The 17,789-nt window shown below is 47.8% G+C and overlaps 1 protein-coding gene across 1 annotated transcript; it reads left to right on the forward strand.

Annotated features, from left to right (window-relative positions):
• The first annotated feature begins 8,429 nt into the window (after positions 1 to 8,429).
• cdkn2aip (CDKN2A interacting protein) lies at positions 8,430 to 17,529 on the forward strand. Its single transcript, XM_078396660.1, has 4 exons — positions 8,430 to 8,551; positions 8,602 to 8,774; positions 9,708 to 9,838; positions 12,284 to 17,529. Exons 1-4 carry the CDS (start codon positions 8,447 to 8,449, stop codon positions 13,252 to 13,254), a joined length of 1,380 nt encoding a protein of 459 aa, XP_078252786.1. The 5' UTR covers positions 8,430 to 8,446; the 3' UTR covers positions 13,255 to 17,529.
• Positions 17,530 to 17,789: the final 260 nt, after the last annotated feature.

The raw sequence follows: 17,789 nt of genomic DNA on the forward strand, positions 1-17,789 counted from the left end.
CACTAGTCCCGCCTGCCTGCGTTTGGCCCATATCCCTCTAAACATTTCCGATCCACAAATCTGTCCAAATGTTTTTTAAACTTTGTGATAGTCCCTACCTCAACTACCTCCTCCGGCAGCTCGTTCCATACACCCACCACCCTCTGTGAGGAAAAGATACCCCTCAGGTTCCTATTAACTCTTTTCCCCCCTTAAAACGATGTCCTCTGGTTCTCGATTCCCCTACTCTGGGCAAGGAGACTCTGTGCGTCTACCCAATCTATTCCTCTCATTATTTTACACACCTTTATAAGATCACCCCTTTGTACCTCTTCATATCTCTAGTTTCCCCTTCTGATGACCCAAAATATCACTTATTCAATTTCTCCAGAGATGCTGCCTGTCCCGCTGAGTTACTCCAGCATTTTGTGTCTATCTTCAATGCAAACCAGCAACCAGTTTGTACGTTCTCCCCGTGACCTGCGTGGGTTTCCTCCGAGATCTCCGTTCCTCCCACACTCCAAAGACGTGCAGGTTTGTAGGTCAATTGGCTTGGCAAATGTAAAAATTGTCCCTAGTATGTGTAGGATAGTGTTAGTGTGTGGGGATCGCTGGTCGGTGCGGACCCGGTGGGCCGAAAGGGCCTGTTTCCGCGCTGTATCTCTAAACTAAACTAAACTAAACCCCTATAACAGTACCAAAAGGCAAAACTCGTCAGTTCACCAAAGACAGGCCATATTTGGGGTTAGTGTTGTGTAGTGTTCAATGGTTGTAGGGACGATGCTGTTCCTGAACCTGGACGTTACAATTTTCAGGTTCCTGCACCTTCTTCCCGATGGCAGGTGTGAGATGAGTGTGGCCTGGGTGGTGTGGGTCTCTGACGATGCTGGCTGCCTTTTTGAGGCAGCGACTCTCTAGATCCCTCCGATGGTGGGGAGGTCAGTACCTTTGCTCTCTTATAGACAATAGGTGCAGGAGTAGGCCATTCGGTCCTTCGAGCCAGGACCACCATTCAATGTGATCATGGCTGATCATTCTCAATCCCCAAGCAGGGCAGCAATCACTGTCCCTCTGGTTGTTGTCAGGCTGCGGCTGTAGATGGGTTTCTTCAGTTTGCTTGTCCATTAGTGGCCAGCCGGTTGCTAAGGGAAACAATTGCTATTTTACTCTCTTTTCCCTACACTGCATGCAGATGGAGATAAAACAGCTGCTGGCGATAGACCGGGCAGTGTTCACCACTCTGTAATCTCCATAAAACATTAGGAGCAGAATTAGACCATTCGGCCCATCAAGTCAACTCTAGACAATAGACAATAGGCAGGAGGAGGCCATTCAGGGCCTTCGAGCCAGCACCGCCATTCAATGTAATTAGGGCTGATCATTCTCAATCAGTACCCCGTTCCTGCCTTCTCCCCATACCCCCTGACTCCGCTATCCTTAAGAGCTCTATCTAGCTCTCTCTTGAATGCATTCAGTGAATTGGCCTCCACTGCCTTCTGAGGCAGAGAATTCCACAGATTCACAACTCTCTGACTGAAAAAGTTTTTCCTCATCTCCGTTCTAAATGGCCTACCCCTTATTCTTAAACTGTGGCCCCTGGTTCTGGACTCTCCCAACATTGGGAACATTTTTCCTGCCTCTAAAGTGTCCAACCCCTTAATAATCTTATACGTTTCGATAAGATCCCCTCTCATCCTTCTAAATTCCAGTGTATACAAGCCTAGTCGCTCCAGTCTTTCAACATATGACAGTCCCGCCATTCCGGGAATTAACCTAGTAAACGTACGCTGCACGCCCTCAATAGCAAGAATTCTACAATTCAATCATGGCTGATCAATCTTTCCCTCTCAACCCCATTCTCCTGCCTTCTCCCCATAACCCCTGACACACGTACTAATCAAGAATCCGCCTTAAAAATATCCAACGACGACCTCCAGAGCCATTTTGTGGCAATGAATTCCACGGATTCACCACCCTCTGGCTAAAGAAATTCCTCCTCATCTCCTTTCAAAAGGTACGTCCTTTTATTCTGAGGCTGTGCCCTCTGGTCCTAGACTCTCCCACTAGTGGAAACATCCTCTCCACATCCACTCTATCCAGGCCTTTCACTATTCTGTACGTTTCAACGAGGTTTCCCCCCTCATCCTTCTAAACTCCAGTGAGTACAGGCCCAGTGCCGACAAACGCTCATCATATGTTAACCCAATCAACCCCATTCACCTGCCTTCTCCCTATGTCCTTACTAACCAAGAAGACTGAATGGTCTCAACACAAGATGTCACCCATTCCTTCTATTCAGAGATGCTGCCTGTCCCACTGAGTTACTTCAGCTTTTTGTGCCTCTTCAGCAAGAACCTATCTATCTCTGCTTTAAAAATACCCAATGACTTGGCCTCCAAAGACGTCTGTGACAATGAATTGGTGGGAGAGTCCAGGACCAGAGGCCATAGCCTCAGAATAAAAGGACGTACCTTTAGAAAGGAAATGAGGAGGAATTTCTTTAGTCAGAGGGCGGTGAATCTGTGGAATTCATTGCACAGAAGGCTGTGGAGGCCAAGTCAGTGGATATTTTTAAGGCTGAGATAGATAGATTCTTGATTAGTACGGGTGTCAGGGGTTATGGGGAGAAGGCAGGGGAGATTCTTGATTAGTACGGGTGTCAGGGGTTATGGGGAGAAGGCAGGAGAATGGGGTTGAGAGGGAGAGATAGATCAGCCATCTTTGAATGGTGGAGTAGACCTGATGGGCCGAATGGCCTAATTCTGCTCCTATAACTTATGAACATGAATTCCTTTGTTCCTGGGCATCTGAGTTCCCAAAAGAGGACTGTTTGTGTTCATCATACTCAGTGGTCCACTTAACCTGTTTTTTTGTGAAGATTGTGCGTAATTAAAATTCACCTTAGGCTGTGCCTCCTGATGTTGTCCTGGTGTTCTCTCCCTCTCTCATGTCGACACTGCTTTAGTACTAAGGTCATTCTTCATTTGTATTTGACCGAACCACCAACATGGTCAACTTTAAGCTGGAAATTCTGTGACTATTTAACGTGGAACTAAATGAAGTATATTGTTTCAGCGTGTGTATGTCTTGGGCGTAGGGTCGCCAACTGTCCCGTATTAGCCGGGACATCCCGTATTTTGGACTAAATTGGCTTGTCCCGTACGGGACCACCCTTGTCCCGTATTAGGCCCGGGGGTCGCTGTAGACACGGACAGTGTAGGTCCGGACAGGGTAGTAGGAAAAAAACTGCAGATGCTGGTTAAAATCTGTGCCTACCTTCCGAACAGTAGGTTCAGACAGCGTAGGCCCGGAGGCCTGGGCGCTGCCTAATGGAGGTTGCGTAGCAGCCCGCCTCCCGGCCCAGGCGGCCACCATTGGTGGAGCGGGAGCACATGGCCGCTGGCTGGGTGAGGTCGCGTGGGGCGCGGGGCGGTGACGTCACCTTGTCCCTTATTTGGGAGTGAGATAGTTGGCACCCCTACTTGTGTGTGTGCACGTGTGTATATAAATGTAAAAAACTATTTACAATGATATTCTTAGAGTTTCACCTTTGAAGCATCCTGTTTATTTATTACAAATCTATTTATGTTTTGTTCTGTAAAGTTCAGTTCTGGACATTTTCAGATATTTTTTTAATCACTACTGCAGTTGGCACAATCAGACAGAGAATTATTTTCATGAGAGCAGCTGAATATAATCGCAGAATACTGAATGAAAAATAATTAATTGAGCCAAAAATGCGAGGAATTTCATCTCATTTTCCACTGATAGTCATAGAGTTGTACAGTGTGGAAACAGGCCCTTCGGCCCATCTTACCCATGCCGACCAACATACCTCATCTGCACAAGTCCCACCTGCCTGCGTTTGACTCAAATCCGTCTAATCCTTTCCTATAAGACCATAGCATCATCAGACATAGGAGCGGAATTAGGCTATTCAGCCCATCGAGTCTATTCCACCATTCAATCACGGCTGATCTAACTTTCCCCCTCAACCCGGTTCTCCCGCATTCTTCCCATAACCTCTGACGCCATTCCTAATCAAGAACCTCATCATCTCCGTTTCAAAAATTCCCAATGACGGCCTCCATAGCCATCTGTGGCAACGAGCTCCACAGATTCACCACCCTCTGACGAAAGAAATTCCTCCTCATCACCATTCTAAAGACACGCCATTTTATTCCAAGGCTGTCCCTGCTGGTCCTAGACTCTCCCACTAGATTCACAAGGTTAATCCCTGGAATGGCGGGACTGTCATATGAGGAATGATTGGAAAGACTGGGCTTGTATTCACTGGAATTTAGAAGGGTGAGAGGGGATCTTATAGAAACGTATATAAAATTATAAAAGGGCTGGACAAGCTGGATGCAGGAGGAGACAATTCGGCCCTTCGAGCCAGCACCGCCATTCAATGTGATCATGGCTGATCATTCTCAATCAGTACCCCGTTCCTGCCTTCTCCCCATACCCCCTGACTCCGCTATCCTTAAAAGCTCTATCTAGTTCTCTCTTGAATACATTCAGAGAATTGGCTTCCACTGCCTTCTGAGGCAGAGACATTATATCCGTGTTAGTTTGTACCGTATATATTCCGTGTAGACCGAGTGGAATAACTGCAAATAAATAATGATTCAGACAAAGACTGCAAATCTTTTAAGACACTCCTATAATAACTCTCCATCTCTGTATACATTGTGGGACTTAATGGTTGACCCTCGAACCATTAACAGTGAAAAAAAAAGCAGGATTTTCTATTCTTGATTTATGAACTAGATTAGTTTTATTCCACAAAAGTAAGATTGTTATGAATTTTAATAAGGAAAATCAATCATATTAAATTTGTCTATGACATTTATATTTTTTTGTTGAGGCACAATTTTATAAAAAATCTTTTTTTATATATGTATAGAAATGCTGATAATTTATTTCTTTCCATTTGCTCACTAATATAATATAAAACATTAAATCATTGTACTAATGATAGTGATTCTAATGCTGTGTTTTGTTTTGCACAAAAATGAAAAAACATAAACTGACATGGGTATTTTATCTTTCATATTGAATGGCATTTAAACGAGTGTACAAATGTGAGAATACAGAGATGTGTGCTTAATGCGACAGTGTAGTCTTACCGAAAAATGTCCTTGAATGAAGTCAGTTCCTTGGTTTTATAGTTCATACGTTCTCGGAGCAGAATTATGCCATTCGGCTCATCAAGTCTACTCCGCCATTCAATCATGGCCGATCTATCTTCGCCTTTTAACCCCATTCTCCTGCCATCTCCCCATAACCCCTGACACTCTTACTAATCAAGAACCTTGAAGGGCGGCATGGTGGCACAGAGGTAGAGTTGCTGCCTCACAGCGCCAGAGACCCGGGTTCAATCCCGACTACGGGTGCTGTCTGTACGGAGTTTTTAACCATGTGACTGCGTGGGTTTTCTCCGAGATCTTTTGGTTGCCTCCCGCACTCCAAAGTCGCGTGGGTCACTATCCTACACACACTAGTGACAATTTACATTTATACCAAGCCAAGGTTAATTATAAATGTAAATTGTCACTAGTGTGTGTGGGATGGTGTTTATGTGCGGGGATCGCTGCTCGGTGTGGACTCGGTGGGCCGAAGGGCCTGTTGAATTGAATTGAATTGAACTGAATTTAATACATTTTATTGGCCAAGTATGTACACATACAAGGAATGTGCCTTGGTGCTTTGCTCGCAAGTAACAACACGAACATACAGTAAACAATTAAGAATAAAAGATAAAACGTTAAGAATAAAACATTATAGTTTAAACATGTGAAGAATAAAATAAAGTACCAGAGCAAAAGGAGGCTAACTGTATCTCTAAACTAAACCAGTCACTATCCACCTTAAAAATACCCAACGCCTTGGCGTCCACGGCCACCTGTGGCAATGAATACCACACTCTTATCGACTCTTGGAAGTTACTTGTTTTCAAATGCTCAGAACTGAACTAGCTCTCCAAAAATGTTGCCCTAAGTCTGTGGCCTTCATTCTGTATCACCTGTATTTCACCTGTTAGTCTGCAAGTAAACCTTCACGTTGTTCTGTAGTCTCAGCACTTTTCCACATGTTCCGACGATTGATTAAAAATATGTTTTTGAAGTCCGAAGATGTTTGCCTTTTTTTGATGTGATAACAGAGACTAGTCAAGAGTATTCAACCGTCAGTACGCAGGAACTGCAGATGCTGATTCACACTGAAGATGGAGTAACTCAGTGGGTCAGGCAGCATCTCTGGAGAACATGGACAGGTGAATAGGGTCTGATGAAGGGTCTCGACCCGAAACGTCATCTATTCCTTTTCTCCAGAGATGCTGCCTGACCCGCTGAGTTACTCCAGCATTTTGTGTCTACCTCCCTTCCATTGACTCCATCTACACCTCACGCTGCCTCGGCAAGGCCAGCAGCATAATCAAGGACCAGTCTCACCCCGGCCACTCCCTCTTCTCCCCTCTCCCATCGGGCAAGAGGTACAGAAGTGTGAAAACGCACACCTCCAGATTCAGGGACAGTTTCTTCCCGGCTGTTATCAGGCAACTGAACCATCCTACCACAACCAGAGAGCGGTCCTGAGCTACCACCTACCTCATTGGTGACCATCGGACTATCCTTGATCGGACTTTGCTGGCTTTACCTTGCACTAAACATTACTCCCTTATCATGTAATAATAATAATAATAATAATGCATTACATTTATATAACGCTTTTCATATACTCAAAGACGCTTTACAGGGATTTAGAGAACATAGGGAAGTGAATAAATAGATAAATAAGTAAACGAACAGAGAAAGGAGACAGAAGGTGAGGTGACCTTCAGTGGTTGAAGGCAGTACTGAACAGGTGAGACTTCAGTGATGTTTTGAATGTGGTGAGTGTGGGGGAGTCTCTAACGGTTTGGGGTAGTGAGTTCCTTAGGGTGGGAGCAGCGATGGAGAAAGCCCTGTCCCCCCAGGATCTGAGTTTGGTCCGGATGTGGGGGGATAGGAGATTGGCAGCAGCAGAGCGGAGGGTGCAGGTGGGAGTGTGCCTGTGGAGGAGGTCGGTCAGGTAGGATGGGGCCAGGTTATGGAGGGCTTTGTAGGTTATGAGGAGGATTTTGTACTGGATTCTCTGGGGGATGGGGAGCCAGTGGAGTTTGTAAAGGACGGGGGTGATATGGTCACGGATCGGGGTGTGGGTGAGTAGACGGGCAGCGGAGTTTTGAATGTATTGAAGTTTACTGATGATTTTTGAGGGTGCGCCATAGAGGAGGGAGGCTGTTGCAGTAGTCCAGACGGGAGGTGATGAAGGGGTGGATGAGGGTTTCTGCAGCTGTGGAGGAGAGGGATGGCCAATGTTTTTGAGGTGGAAGAAGGCTGTCTTTGTGCTGTGTTTGTCGAAGGAGAGGGTTTGATCAATGTAAGTGTTAGTGGTGGTGGTTCCCACCTGTAGTTACTGCACCTGTCAGCTTGTTCCAGAGACCAGCTCCTGTGCGCGAGTGTCGCTGTCGCCTGTAGTTCCCCCTCCTGTGCGCTGGTGTCGCTGACGTTGCCGCCAGTAGTTCGCCCTCCTGTGCGCCGGGGGCGTTGTCGTTGCCCGCGTGTAGTTTCCCCGTCCTGTGCGCTGGGGGCGCTATCGTGGCCTCCTGTAGTTCCCCCTCCTGTGCGCCGGGGGCGCTATCGCTGCCCGCGTGTAGTTCCCCCTCCTGGGCGCTAGTGTCGCTGTCGCTTGTAGTTCCACCTCCTGTGCGCTGGTGTCGCTGTCGCCTGTAGCTCTCCCTCCTGTGCGCTGGGGGCGCTGTCGTTGCCGCGTGCAGTTCCCCCTCCTGTGCGCCGGGGGCGCTGATGTTGCTGCCTGTAGATCCCCCTCCTGTGCGCTGGATGCGCTGTCGTTGCCGCCTGTAGTTCCCCCTCCTGTGCGCTAGTGTCGCTATCGTTGCCGCCGGTAGTTCCCCCTCCTGTGCGCTAGTGTCGCTGTCGTTGCCCGCATGTAGTTCCCCCTCCTGTGCGCTAGTGTCGCTATCGTTGCCGCCGGTAGTTCCCCCTCCTGTGCGCTAGTGTCGCTGTCGTTGCCCGCATGTAGTTCCCCCTCCTGTGCGCCGGGGACGCTGGCTGCCGCCTGTGGTTCCCCCTCCTGGACGCTAGTGGCGCTATTTGCCACCTGTAGTTCCCCCTCCTGTACGCTAGTGGCGCTATTTGCCACCTGTAGTTCCCCCTCCTGTGCGTTAGTGTCGCTGTCGTTCCCGCCAGTAGTTCCCCCTCCTGTGCGCCGGGGGCGCTGTCGTTGCCGCGTGTAGTTCCCCCTCCTGTGCGCTAGTGGCGCTGTTGCCCGCCTGCAGTTCCCCCTCCTGGGCGCTGGTGTCGCTGTTTGCCACCTGTAGTTCCCCCTCCTGTGCGCCGGGGGCGCTGTCGTTGCCACCTGTAGTTCCCCCTCCTGTGCGCCGGGGGCGCCGGTGTCCAAGATGGCGGCGGACACGGACACGGCGGAGCTGCTGCAGGAGCGGCCGGTGCTGGCGGCCTGGCTCGAGGCGCTGCGGGGCGGCAGCGAGAACCAGCGGCACTGGGAGGCGCGGCGCCGCTTCATCGGGGCGGCAGCGAGAACCAGCGGCACTGGGAGGCGCGGCGCCGCTTCATAATCAACAACCTGCCGGCGGCGGCGGCGGACAGTGGCGACGGCGAGGAGGATGAGCCTGACCCCGATCCCGACCTCCCGCCCCGGGCCGGGCCCCGCACCGACCGCCTGCTCGCCCTCTCCATGGCCTGGGCCAACCACGTCTTCCTCGGATGCCGGTCAGTGAGGGAGGGAGAGGGGGGAGGGAGAGGGAGGGAGGGAGAAGGGGGGAGGGAGAGGGGGGGGAGGGAGAGAGGGAGGAGAGAGAGAGGGAGGGGGGGGGGGAGAGGGAGGGGGAGAGAGAGAGGGAGAGGGGGAGGGGGGAGAGAGGGAGGGAGGGGGAGATGGAGGGAGGGGGGGAGAGAGGGAAAGAGGGGGAGGGAGAGAGAGTGGGAAGGAGGGAAAGGAAGAAAGGGGGAGGGAGGGAAAGAGAAAGAGGGACAACGTGTCCAGAACCAGGGGCCAGTCTAAGAATGAAGGGGTAGGCCATTTAAAACTGAGGTGAGAAGGAACCTTCAGTCAGAGAGTTGTGAATCTGTGGAATTCTCTGCCTCAGAGGGCAGTGGAGGTCAATTCTCTGAATGCATTCAAGAGAGAGCTAGATAGAGCTCTTAAGGATAGCGGAGTCAGGGGGTATGGGGAGAAGGCAGGAACGGGGTACTGATTGAGAATGATCAGCCATGATCACATTGAATGGCGGTGCTGGCTCGAAGGGCCGAATGGCCTCCTCCTGCACCTATTGTCAATTGTTGGGGACATGCCGAAATTCCCAACCCTTCTAAGGAAGTAGAGGCGTTGCTATGCTTTCTTGGCCATTGCTTCAATGTGGATGGTTTAGGTTTATTTAGCTTTAGGTTAGGCAGTCCAAAGAATTTCCAGACCTGAAACGTCACCTATCCATGTTCTCCAGAGATGCTGCCTGACCCGCTGAGTTACTCCAGCTTTTGGTGTTTATCTTCGGTTTAAACCAGCATCTGCAGTTCCTTCCTACACACATCATCTAACCCAACTGGGTGTTAAATAATTCCTACTGTCGTTACTGTTCACACGTCTGCTTGCAGTTCCTGATGTACACTTTGTAATTGGTGACACTTTGCCTTTGTACGCTTCAGGTACTCAAAGGCCGTGATGGATAAAGTGCTGGAGATGGGAGAAGGAATCAAAGTCACAGACGCGCCGGTGCACACAACACGGGATGAACTGGCAGCCAATAAGAAGAAGAGAGAGATTCCTACCTCTGATGGTCAGTAGGTTATCTTTATATTAGAGTTCTTTGAATGAGCATTTTGTTTGTCCGTTTCACTAAAATAAACGACAATTTATTCAGTGCTTGATATAATAGTCGTAGAACCATACAGTGTGGAAACACGCTCTTCGGCCCAACTTGCCCACACCGACCAACATGTCCCATCTACACTAGTCCCACCTGCCTGCATTTGACCCTTATCCCTCTAAACCTGTCCTATCCATGTACCTGTCTAAATGTTTCTTTGAAAAAAGTGACTCTGTGCATCTACCTGATCTATTCCTCTCATGATTTTGTAAACCCCTATAAGACCCCCCCCCCCTCCCCCCCCCCCCCATCCTACTGCGCTCCAAGGAAAAGAGTCCTGGCCTGGTCAACCTCTCCCTATAGCTCAGGCCCTTGAGTCCCGGCAACATCCTCGTAAATCTTCTCTGCGCCCTGTAATATAGGATATCATCGAGTCGTATAGTGTGGAAACAGGCCCTTTGGCCCAACTTGGACGTGCGGACCAAGGTGCGCCATCTGCACCAGTGCCACCTGCCTGCGTTTGGCCCATATCCCTCTAAACCTTTCCTATCCCATAAGAAAGATAATTACTCTTACCGTTTGTGGTTACTCCAAGAAACTGTCCAAGATGCAGGAAACATGTTCCCAATGTGCTAGATACAGGAAGTATGTTCCCTATGTGCTAGATGCAGGAAAAATGTTCCAAATGTTGGGGGAGTCCAGAACCTGGGGCCACACAGTCTTAAGAATAAAGGGGAGGCCATTCAAAGCTGAGATGCGAAAAAACTTTTTCACCCAGAGAGTTGTGAATTTGTGGAATTCTCTGCCACAGAGGGCAGTGGAGGCCAATTCACTGGATGGATTTAAAAGAGAGTTAGATAGAGCTCTAGGGGTTAGTTGAATCAAGGGATATGGGGAGAAGGCAGACATGGGTTCCTGATTGTGGGTGATCTGCCATGATCACAATGATTGGCGGTGCTGGCTCGTAGGGCCAAATGGCCTTCTCCTGCACCTGTTTTCCATGTTTCTAAGATGGTGACTATTTGTGCTGGTCACTGAAGTGGATCTGCCAGCACGCATTACAATCACTCCACTATTTTAAATCTCTACTCCCAACAGCAGCATTTCTTACTTTAACTAAGCTTTTCTTAATCTTCTTTCAGATATTCCTGTTATTCACATTATCTTGTATCTGTAAATGTTTTGAGGGCTCGATTGTAATCATGTATTGTCTTTCTGCTGACTGGTTAGCAAGCAACAAAAGCTTTTCCCTGATGTTGCTTTACAAAAAAAGGACACAAAGTGCTGGAGTAACTCAGCAGGTCAGGCAGCATCCCTGGAGAAGTTCGCAAGTCATTGGAGCAGAATTAAGCCATTCGGCCCATCGAGTCTACTCAAGAGAAGAGTCCGGAGTGTTTTATTGTCACGTGTCCCAGATAGAACAATGACATTCTTACTTGCAGCAGCACAACACGACATGTAAACATAGTACACTGTAATCAATATGATTAACGAGAGAGAAAGAAAAGTTCAGTGTATATGTACACATACCCACAAGTACTGTGTGTGTGTGTGTGTATTTATCTATATATATATATATATTGATGTGTCATGTGTGTGTGTGTGCGTATATATGTGTGTGTGTAATATATATATATGTGTGTGTAATATATATATGTGTGTGTGTGTAATATATATGTGTGTGTGTGTGTGTGTATATATATATATATGTGTGTGTGGGCATATATATCATATATCATATATCTACAGCCGGAAACAGGCCTTTTCGGCCCTCCAAGTCCGTGCCGCCCAGCGATCCCCGTACATTAACACTATCCTACACCCACTAGGGACAATTTTTACATTTACCCAGCCAATTAACCTACAAACCTGTACGTCTTTGGAGTGTGGGAGGAAACCGAAGATCTCGGAGAAAACCCACGCAGGTCACGGGGAGAACGTACAAACTCCTTACAGTGCAGCACCCGTAGTCAGGATCGAACCTGAGTCTCCGGCGCTGCATTCGCTGTAAAGCAGCAACTCTACCGCTGCGCTACCGTGCCGCCCATACCGTACCGTATATATATATATTTAAAAAATATATATATATACACACACACACACACATACATACACACACATACTCCGCCATTCATTCATGGCTGATCTATCTTTCCCTCTCAACCCCATTCTCCTGCCTTCTCCCTGTAACCCCTGACACCCGCGCTATTCAAGAATCTGGGTTGGGTGACGTTTTGGGTTGAGATGCTGCCTGGCCCACTGAGTTACTCCGACATGTTTTGTACATTGTGGAACCCCGTTTATGGATTTCTTTCTGACATTATTAAATGTTTTGGGTCCCTTAACATTCTTGGACGGAATTCCAAAAGGAATATTGTACGTGATGGTCCCACGCACTTGTGTTTGCCTCCACAGAGAAAGCGAAAGAAGAACCGAGTGAAAAGAAGAAAGCGGTCCCCGAAGTGAAAACCATTGACTTTGTTGCCTTGGCTGAGACGGCTGAAAACGTCAGCCAGGAAGTCGATCCCAACATAATCCCGGGTCTTGATGGTTTTCCCGACAGTGAACCTCCGGCTCCCTTGCCGGAACCGGAACCAGAAGCGGAGACTCCGGCTTGCCCCGTACCGGCCGCCAGCTCCAACCAGAAGGAAGTCCAGCCCGCCCCGAAAGAGACCGAGGCGAAGAAAGTCGTCCCTCCCGCCCCGGTCCCAGTCGCCAGTCAGCCGGTGCCGGCGCCAGCACCGCGCTCTGACCCTCCGGCGCCCGCCAAGAATTGCTCCTCCAACACTGCAGAGGTCAAACCGGCCGTCAAGCCGGACAACGTCGAGCCCCTCGTCCCTGCGGCCACTGTGCAGAAAGTTATCCCGCAGCCGGCTGCCTCTCAGAGCTGCAAGCAGCCCATAACCGTGGTCAGCCTGACCCCCGAATCCGTGAAAGAGAAGCAGAGCTTTTACAATAAACTCTACAAGGCCATCGCCTGGAAGCTGGTGTCGGTCGGGGGCTTCGGCAACGACATCGACCACTTGACCATCCTGAGTAACTGCATACAGGCCACCAAGGGCACCCTGGAGAGCGTCTGCATCCCCCTGAAGGACATCTCCGAGCTGCATCTACCACAGAGCGCAGCCCGCGAGGGCATTGTGTGTGAACTGCGGTGCCAGGCTGTGTACCTGGCCACGGGGTACGGCAAATGCAAAGCTAGCGCCAACGACATGGCCGCAAAGGAGGCCGTGAAGTTATTCCTGAAACAGAAGGTGACTGTGAAGATGTGTAAAAGAAAATTCAAGGGCAGTGACATTGAAGATTTAGTACTTTTGAGTGAGGATATACACCGCTTAAACCTAGCCCCTGCACTAATGAATCCTTTAGAACCCTCCGCCAGGTAAACCCGACTCTTCTGATGAGTTAACTGGAAATATTTTATATCTCTGAATGCGGATGAAGTCTTTGCTAGGTTACATGATTGTAAAAGGTGTATGTGTGCTTCGACTTACGATGCTTCGACTTTACGGTTTTGCAAACGCTGGGTAACAGGCAGCGAGCTGCTGGTCACGTGATCACGTGGCTGAAATGTGTTTTTGACTTGCAATGTTTACGGCGGGTTTAATTGGAATGTAACCCCATGGTAAGTTGAGGAGCAACCATTGCAGTTGTAGTTAGAGTTAATTGGAATGTCTTTTGAGACAAGGTTGAAACTGGATTGCCCTACAACTTATCAATTGGAAAGAAATACTTGGGCGAGTTTTCCTCGGTTATTGATGTGAATCTGTTATTCTGTCATCAAGCATTTGATCTTGAAATGTTGCTGTAATTTTCCCCTCTGGTCGCAGATTATTTTTTAGGGTGGTAACACGAAAATCAATTGTTCGGAATAATGTCACAGGGCCACGATGTGAATCCTTCCATCGGAGTATCGGGCTGGAGTTTGTTTTGTTTTGAAAAATACTTTTACAGAGGTTCATTCCGGATAGAGTATTCCACATTGCAAGCAGGAACCATCTGAAGAAGGGTCTCGGCCCGGAACTGTTATAGACAATAGGTGCAGGAGGAGGCCATTCGGCCCTTCGAGCCAGCACCGCCATTCAATGTGATCATGGCTGATCGTTCTCAATCAGTACCCCGTTCCTGCCTTCTCCCCATACCCCCTGATTCCGCTATCCTTAAGAGCTCTATCCTGCTCTCTCTTGAATGCATTCAGAGAATTGGCCTCCACTGCCTTCTGAGGCACAGAATTCCACAGATTCACAACTCTCTGACTGAAAAAGTTTTTCCTCATCTCCGTTCTAAATGGCCTACGCCTTATTCTTAAACTGTGGCCCCTGGTTCTGGACTCCCCCAACATTGGGAACATGTTTCCTGCCTCTAACGAAGTTTTGATAAGATCTCCTCTCATCCTTCTAAATTCCAGTGTTCTTCAGACTGTTCCTGCTTTGGAACGGTTGCAATGTGGAATACTTTATCCCAGAGATGCTGCCTGGCACGCTGAGTTACTCCAGCTTTTTGTGTCACTCTAATCGTGGTGCTTTATTCAGATGGGCCATTGGGTTAAATAGTGCGGTCATTGACATTTCAGGGTGGGTTTAAACCAGAGCTGTGGACTCGATACCCAAAACACCCGACTCTGACTCCTTGATTTCTTGTGTACCCGACTCTGACTCTGACCCTTGGGTATAATAATTCTAAATCTGCTTGTGATGACGTTACACAAGATGGCGTTTCATAAGAACTACATTTAAACATCATTAAACACGTGTCCGTAAGACATGAACAGTAGCAGGTGGAGGGAAATCAGCCGGTGATGGTGTTTGTCTACGTTTTGTTTCTCGTCGTTCTGCCACCAGTTTGCAGCGTCGATGTGATTTCTCCTCCTCTCGGGTGGATTTAAAGTGTGCGCGCATGTTTTAAAAAGTGGGGTGTTTTTTTTTTGCTTTACGGAGTCTGAAATTTCTGTTGAGGTCGGAGTCCCGAAACGTCACCCATTCCTTCTCTCCCGAGATGCTGGCCGACCCGCTGAGTTACTCCAGCATTTTGCGTCCATCTTTATCTAGCCAATTTTCATTCTGAGTAGCTTCCTCGTTCTCCACTACCAAACTAGAGCACCTCAAGTACAGGTTCAACAGCTATACCTGTACGTTAGTTATTGGCTTTCGATATTTAGTTGCATTCCTTCTCGGTTTCACGCTTAGTTTGACGGTGTTTGCAAGTTTTTGACGGTTCTCCATTTGTGAACATTACTGCTGCAAACATTGATATCTGAGGAGGCACAAAGTGCTGGAGTAACTCAGCGGGTCAGGCAGCAACTTTGGATTAAAAAAAGAATAAGTGACGTTTCAGATCGGGTCCCTTCTTTCGACTGGTCTGGGTGAACAATGTTCCAAATCTTTGTGCCATGGTTAAGTATCATACCTCAGAAGTGATTAACAGTTCAAAGTAATCTTCTGATTCGTTTGCAATGAGATCCTGCAATATTGAGCTTAAACATCGCAAGTTGCAATCTACAGTGTACTGCCCAATTGAATTAAAAATATTCCACTGTGGCGCGTCGACAAGCCCGAAGTAAAGGCGAGGAGCCAGATATTTCGGGAGGGATTTATTCGACGTTGGTCTCTAGTCCGGTCGAGTCTGCAAGAGAGAGATCGCACCTAAAATCCAGTCCTTTATCCCCGTAGCTAAAGGCCGCCCCTCTGGACTGGTCCATTCCCGTGCCGAGGGGGTCGATAGTGCTATGGCCTGACCCTTGGGAGCCACCAACCACCAAGTATATTTAAAAACATTGATAATAATAGTCAGTGGTAGGGTTAGGGTGATAAAATACACAGACAACTGCAGATGCTGGTTTTAAAATAAGACACAGAGTGCTGGAGTAACTCCGCAGGTCAGGCAGCATCTGTGGAGAACATGGATAAAGTGACGTTTCACAGAGTGCTGGAGTAACAGCGGGTCAGGCAGCATCTCTGGAGAACGTGGATAGGTGACGTTTCACAGAGTGCTGGAGTAACTCAGCGGGTCAGGCAGCATCTCTGGAGAACGTGGATAGGTGACGTTTCAGAGTGCTGGAGTAACTCAGCGGGCCAGGCAGCATCTGTGGAGAACATGGATAAGGTGACGTTTCAGAGTGCTGGAGTAACTCAGCAGGTCAGGCAGTATCTCTGGAGAACGTGGATAGGAGATGTTTTAAACGTTGCCTAACCCATGTCCTCCTAAGATGCTGCCTGACTTGCTGAGTCACTCCAGCTGTCTGTGCCTTTTAATTTTTCTAGTTTGTGGGAGTTTGCAGCGTATGTGTTAACTATTCTGAAAAAGAAAAATTAAAGATTGCAGAACTTGAATCCCCAAATTAAGTAACCTTGCCCAAATGCCTGGTTTGTACGCAGACTGTGAATCTTTAACCAAAACATGAATGTTCCAGATTTCAAATTCTTCAACCATCTTACATTTTATGGCAGTTCTTTCTTATACTTACGGTGCACTGATGTTATAAGTTAATAGTTGAAGTATTTCTAGCATTACCTGTTCTACCCCGTGACATAATGAAATGAAAAGGAATGACGTGCTGTTAAAGTTACTGTACAAGATGGAAATGTGGCCCCATTTAATGTTCAGTTGAAACCAATTAGCTGCTTTTTGTATGGGAAAAAAACTGCAGATGCTGGTTTAAATATCTCTCTCTCTCCTCCTCTGGCAGCTTGTTCCATACATGTGTCAAAAAGTTACCCTTCAGATTCTGATTAAATCTTTTCGCTTACACCTTAAATCTATGTCCACTGGTCCTCGATTCCCCTACTCTGGGCAAGAGACTCTGTGCATCTACCCGATCTGTTCCTCTCGTAATGTTGTACACCTCTATAAGATCACCCCTCATCCTCCTGCGCTCCAATGAATAGAGTCCCGGCCTACTCAACCTCTTCCTACAGCTCAGACCCTCGAGTGCTGGCAACATCCTCGTAAATCTTCAAATGATGTAACTTGCCCATGAGAACGAATTGAGAGGAATGTAGTCCACGTCACCATGGCATGAGAGAGACGGCCTTGCCTTTGACTCACTGATCCTACCAATGGATTTGAAGGATCATCACAAGGTAGAAGATCACGGTGGCGCAGCGGTAGAGTTGCTGCCGTACAGCGAATGCAGCGCCGGAGACCCGGGTTCCATCCCGACTACAGGTGATGTCTGTACTGAGTTTGTACGTTCTCCCCGAGACCAGCGTGGGTTTTCTCCGAGATCTTCGGTTTCCTCCCACACTTCAAAGACGTGCAGGTATGTAGGTTAATTGGCTTGGTATAAGTGCTAAAATTGTCCCTAGTAGGTGTAGGATGGTGTTAATGTGCGGGGATCGCTGGTCAGCACGGACTTGGTGGGCCGAAGGGCCTGTTTCCGCACTGTATCTCTAAACTAAGATCTCGATCTATCAGGTTACGAATTGTTCTGCATTACTAAATAAATGTCATTCAATAATTTTATTAAAACAGAACCAAATCTGCTGATGCTTCATTTACCTACCACAATACTGTGAGTTGAATTGTTGCGTTTGTAACCTTTCATAAAGTTCTACACATAGCCTAACAGTTTTTAATGCAAAGTTTTGTTGTGGGCCTTTCTTAACTGCTTTATACATTTATGTAAGATGGTTTCTGAAAATGATATATTTGTATAAAAATAAATGCAAGTATTAATTTTGTTTTGTTTTGTACTCTTTTAATAAAATATTTTCTTCTTTGGTTTGTGCCTTCTGATGAAATTGTGCTGATTATTTCTGTATTTTCACAAGTTCTTTAGTCTCACGGAAAGGAGGCCACATCAAACTAATTCAAACTGAGTTTGGGTTTAGTTTATTGTCACGTGTACCGAGGTACAGTGAAAAGCTATTGTTGCATGCTAACCAGCCAGCGGAAAGACATCGATACAAAGGCAGGAGGAGGC

Source organism: Rhinoraja longicauda, chromosome 3, assembly GCF_053455715.1.
Source record: "Rhinoraja longicauda isolate Sanriku21f chromosome 3, sRhiLon1.1, whole genome shotgun sequence".
NCBI lineage: Eukaryota > Metazoa > Chordata > Chondrichthyes > Rajiformes > Arhynchobatidae > Rhinoraja > Rhinoraja longicauda.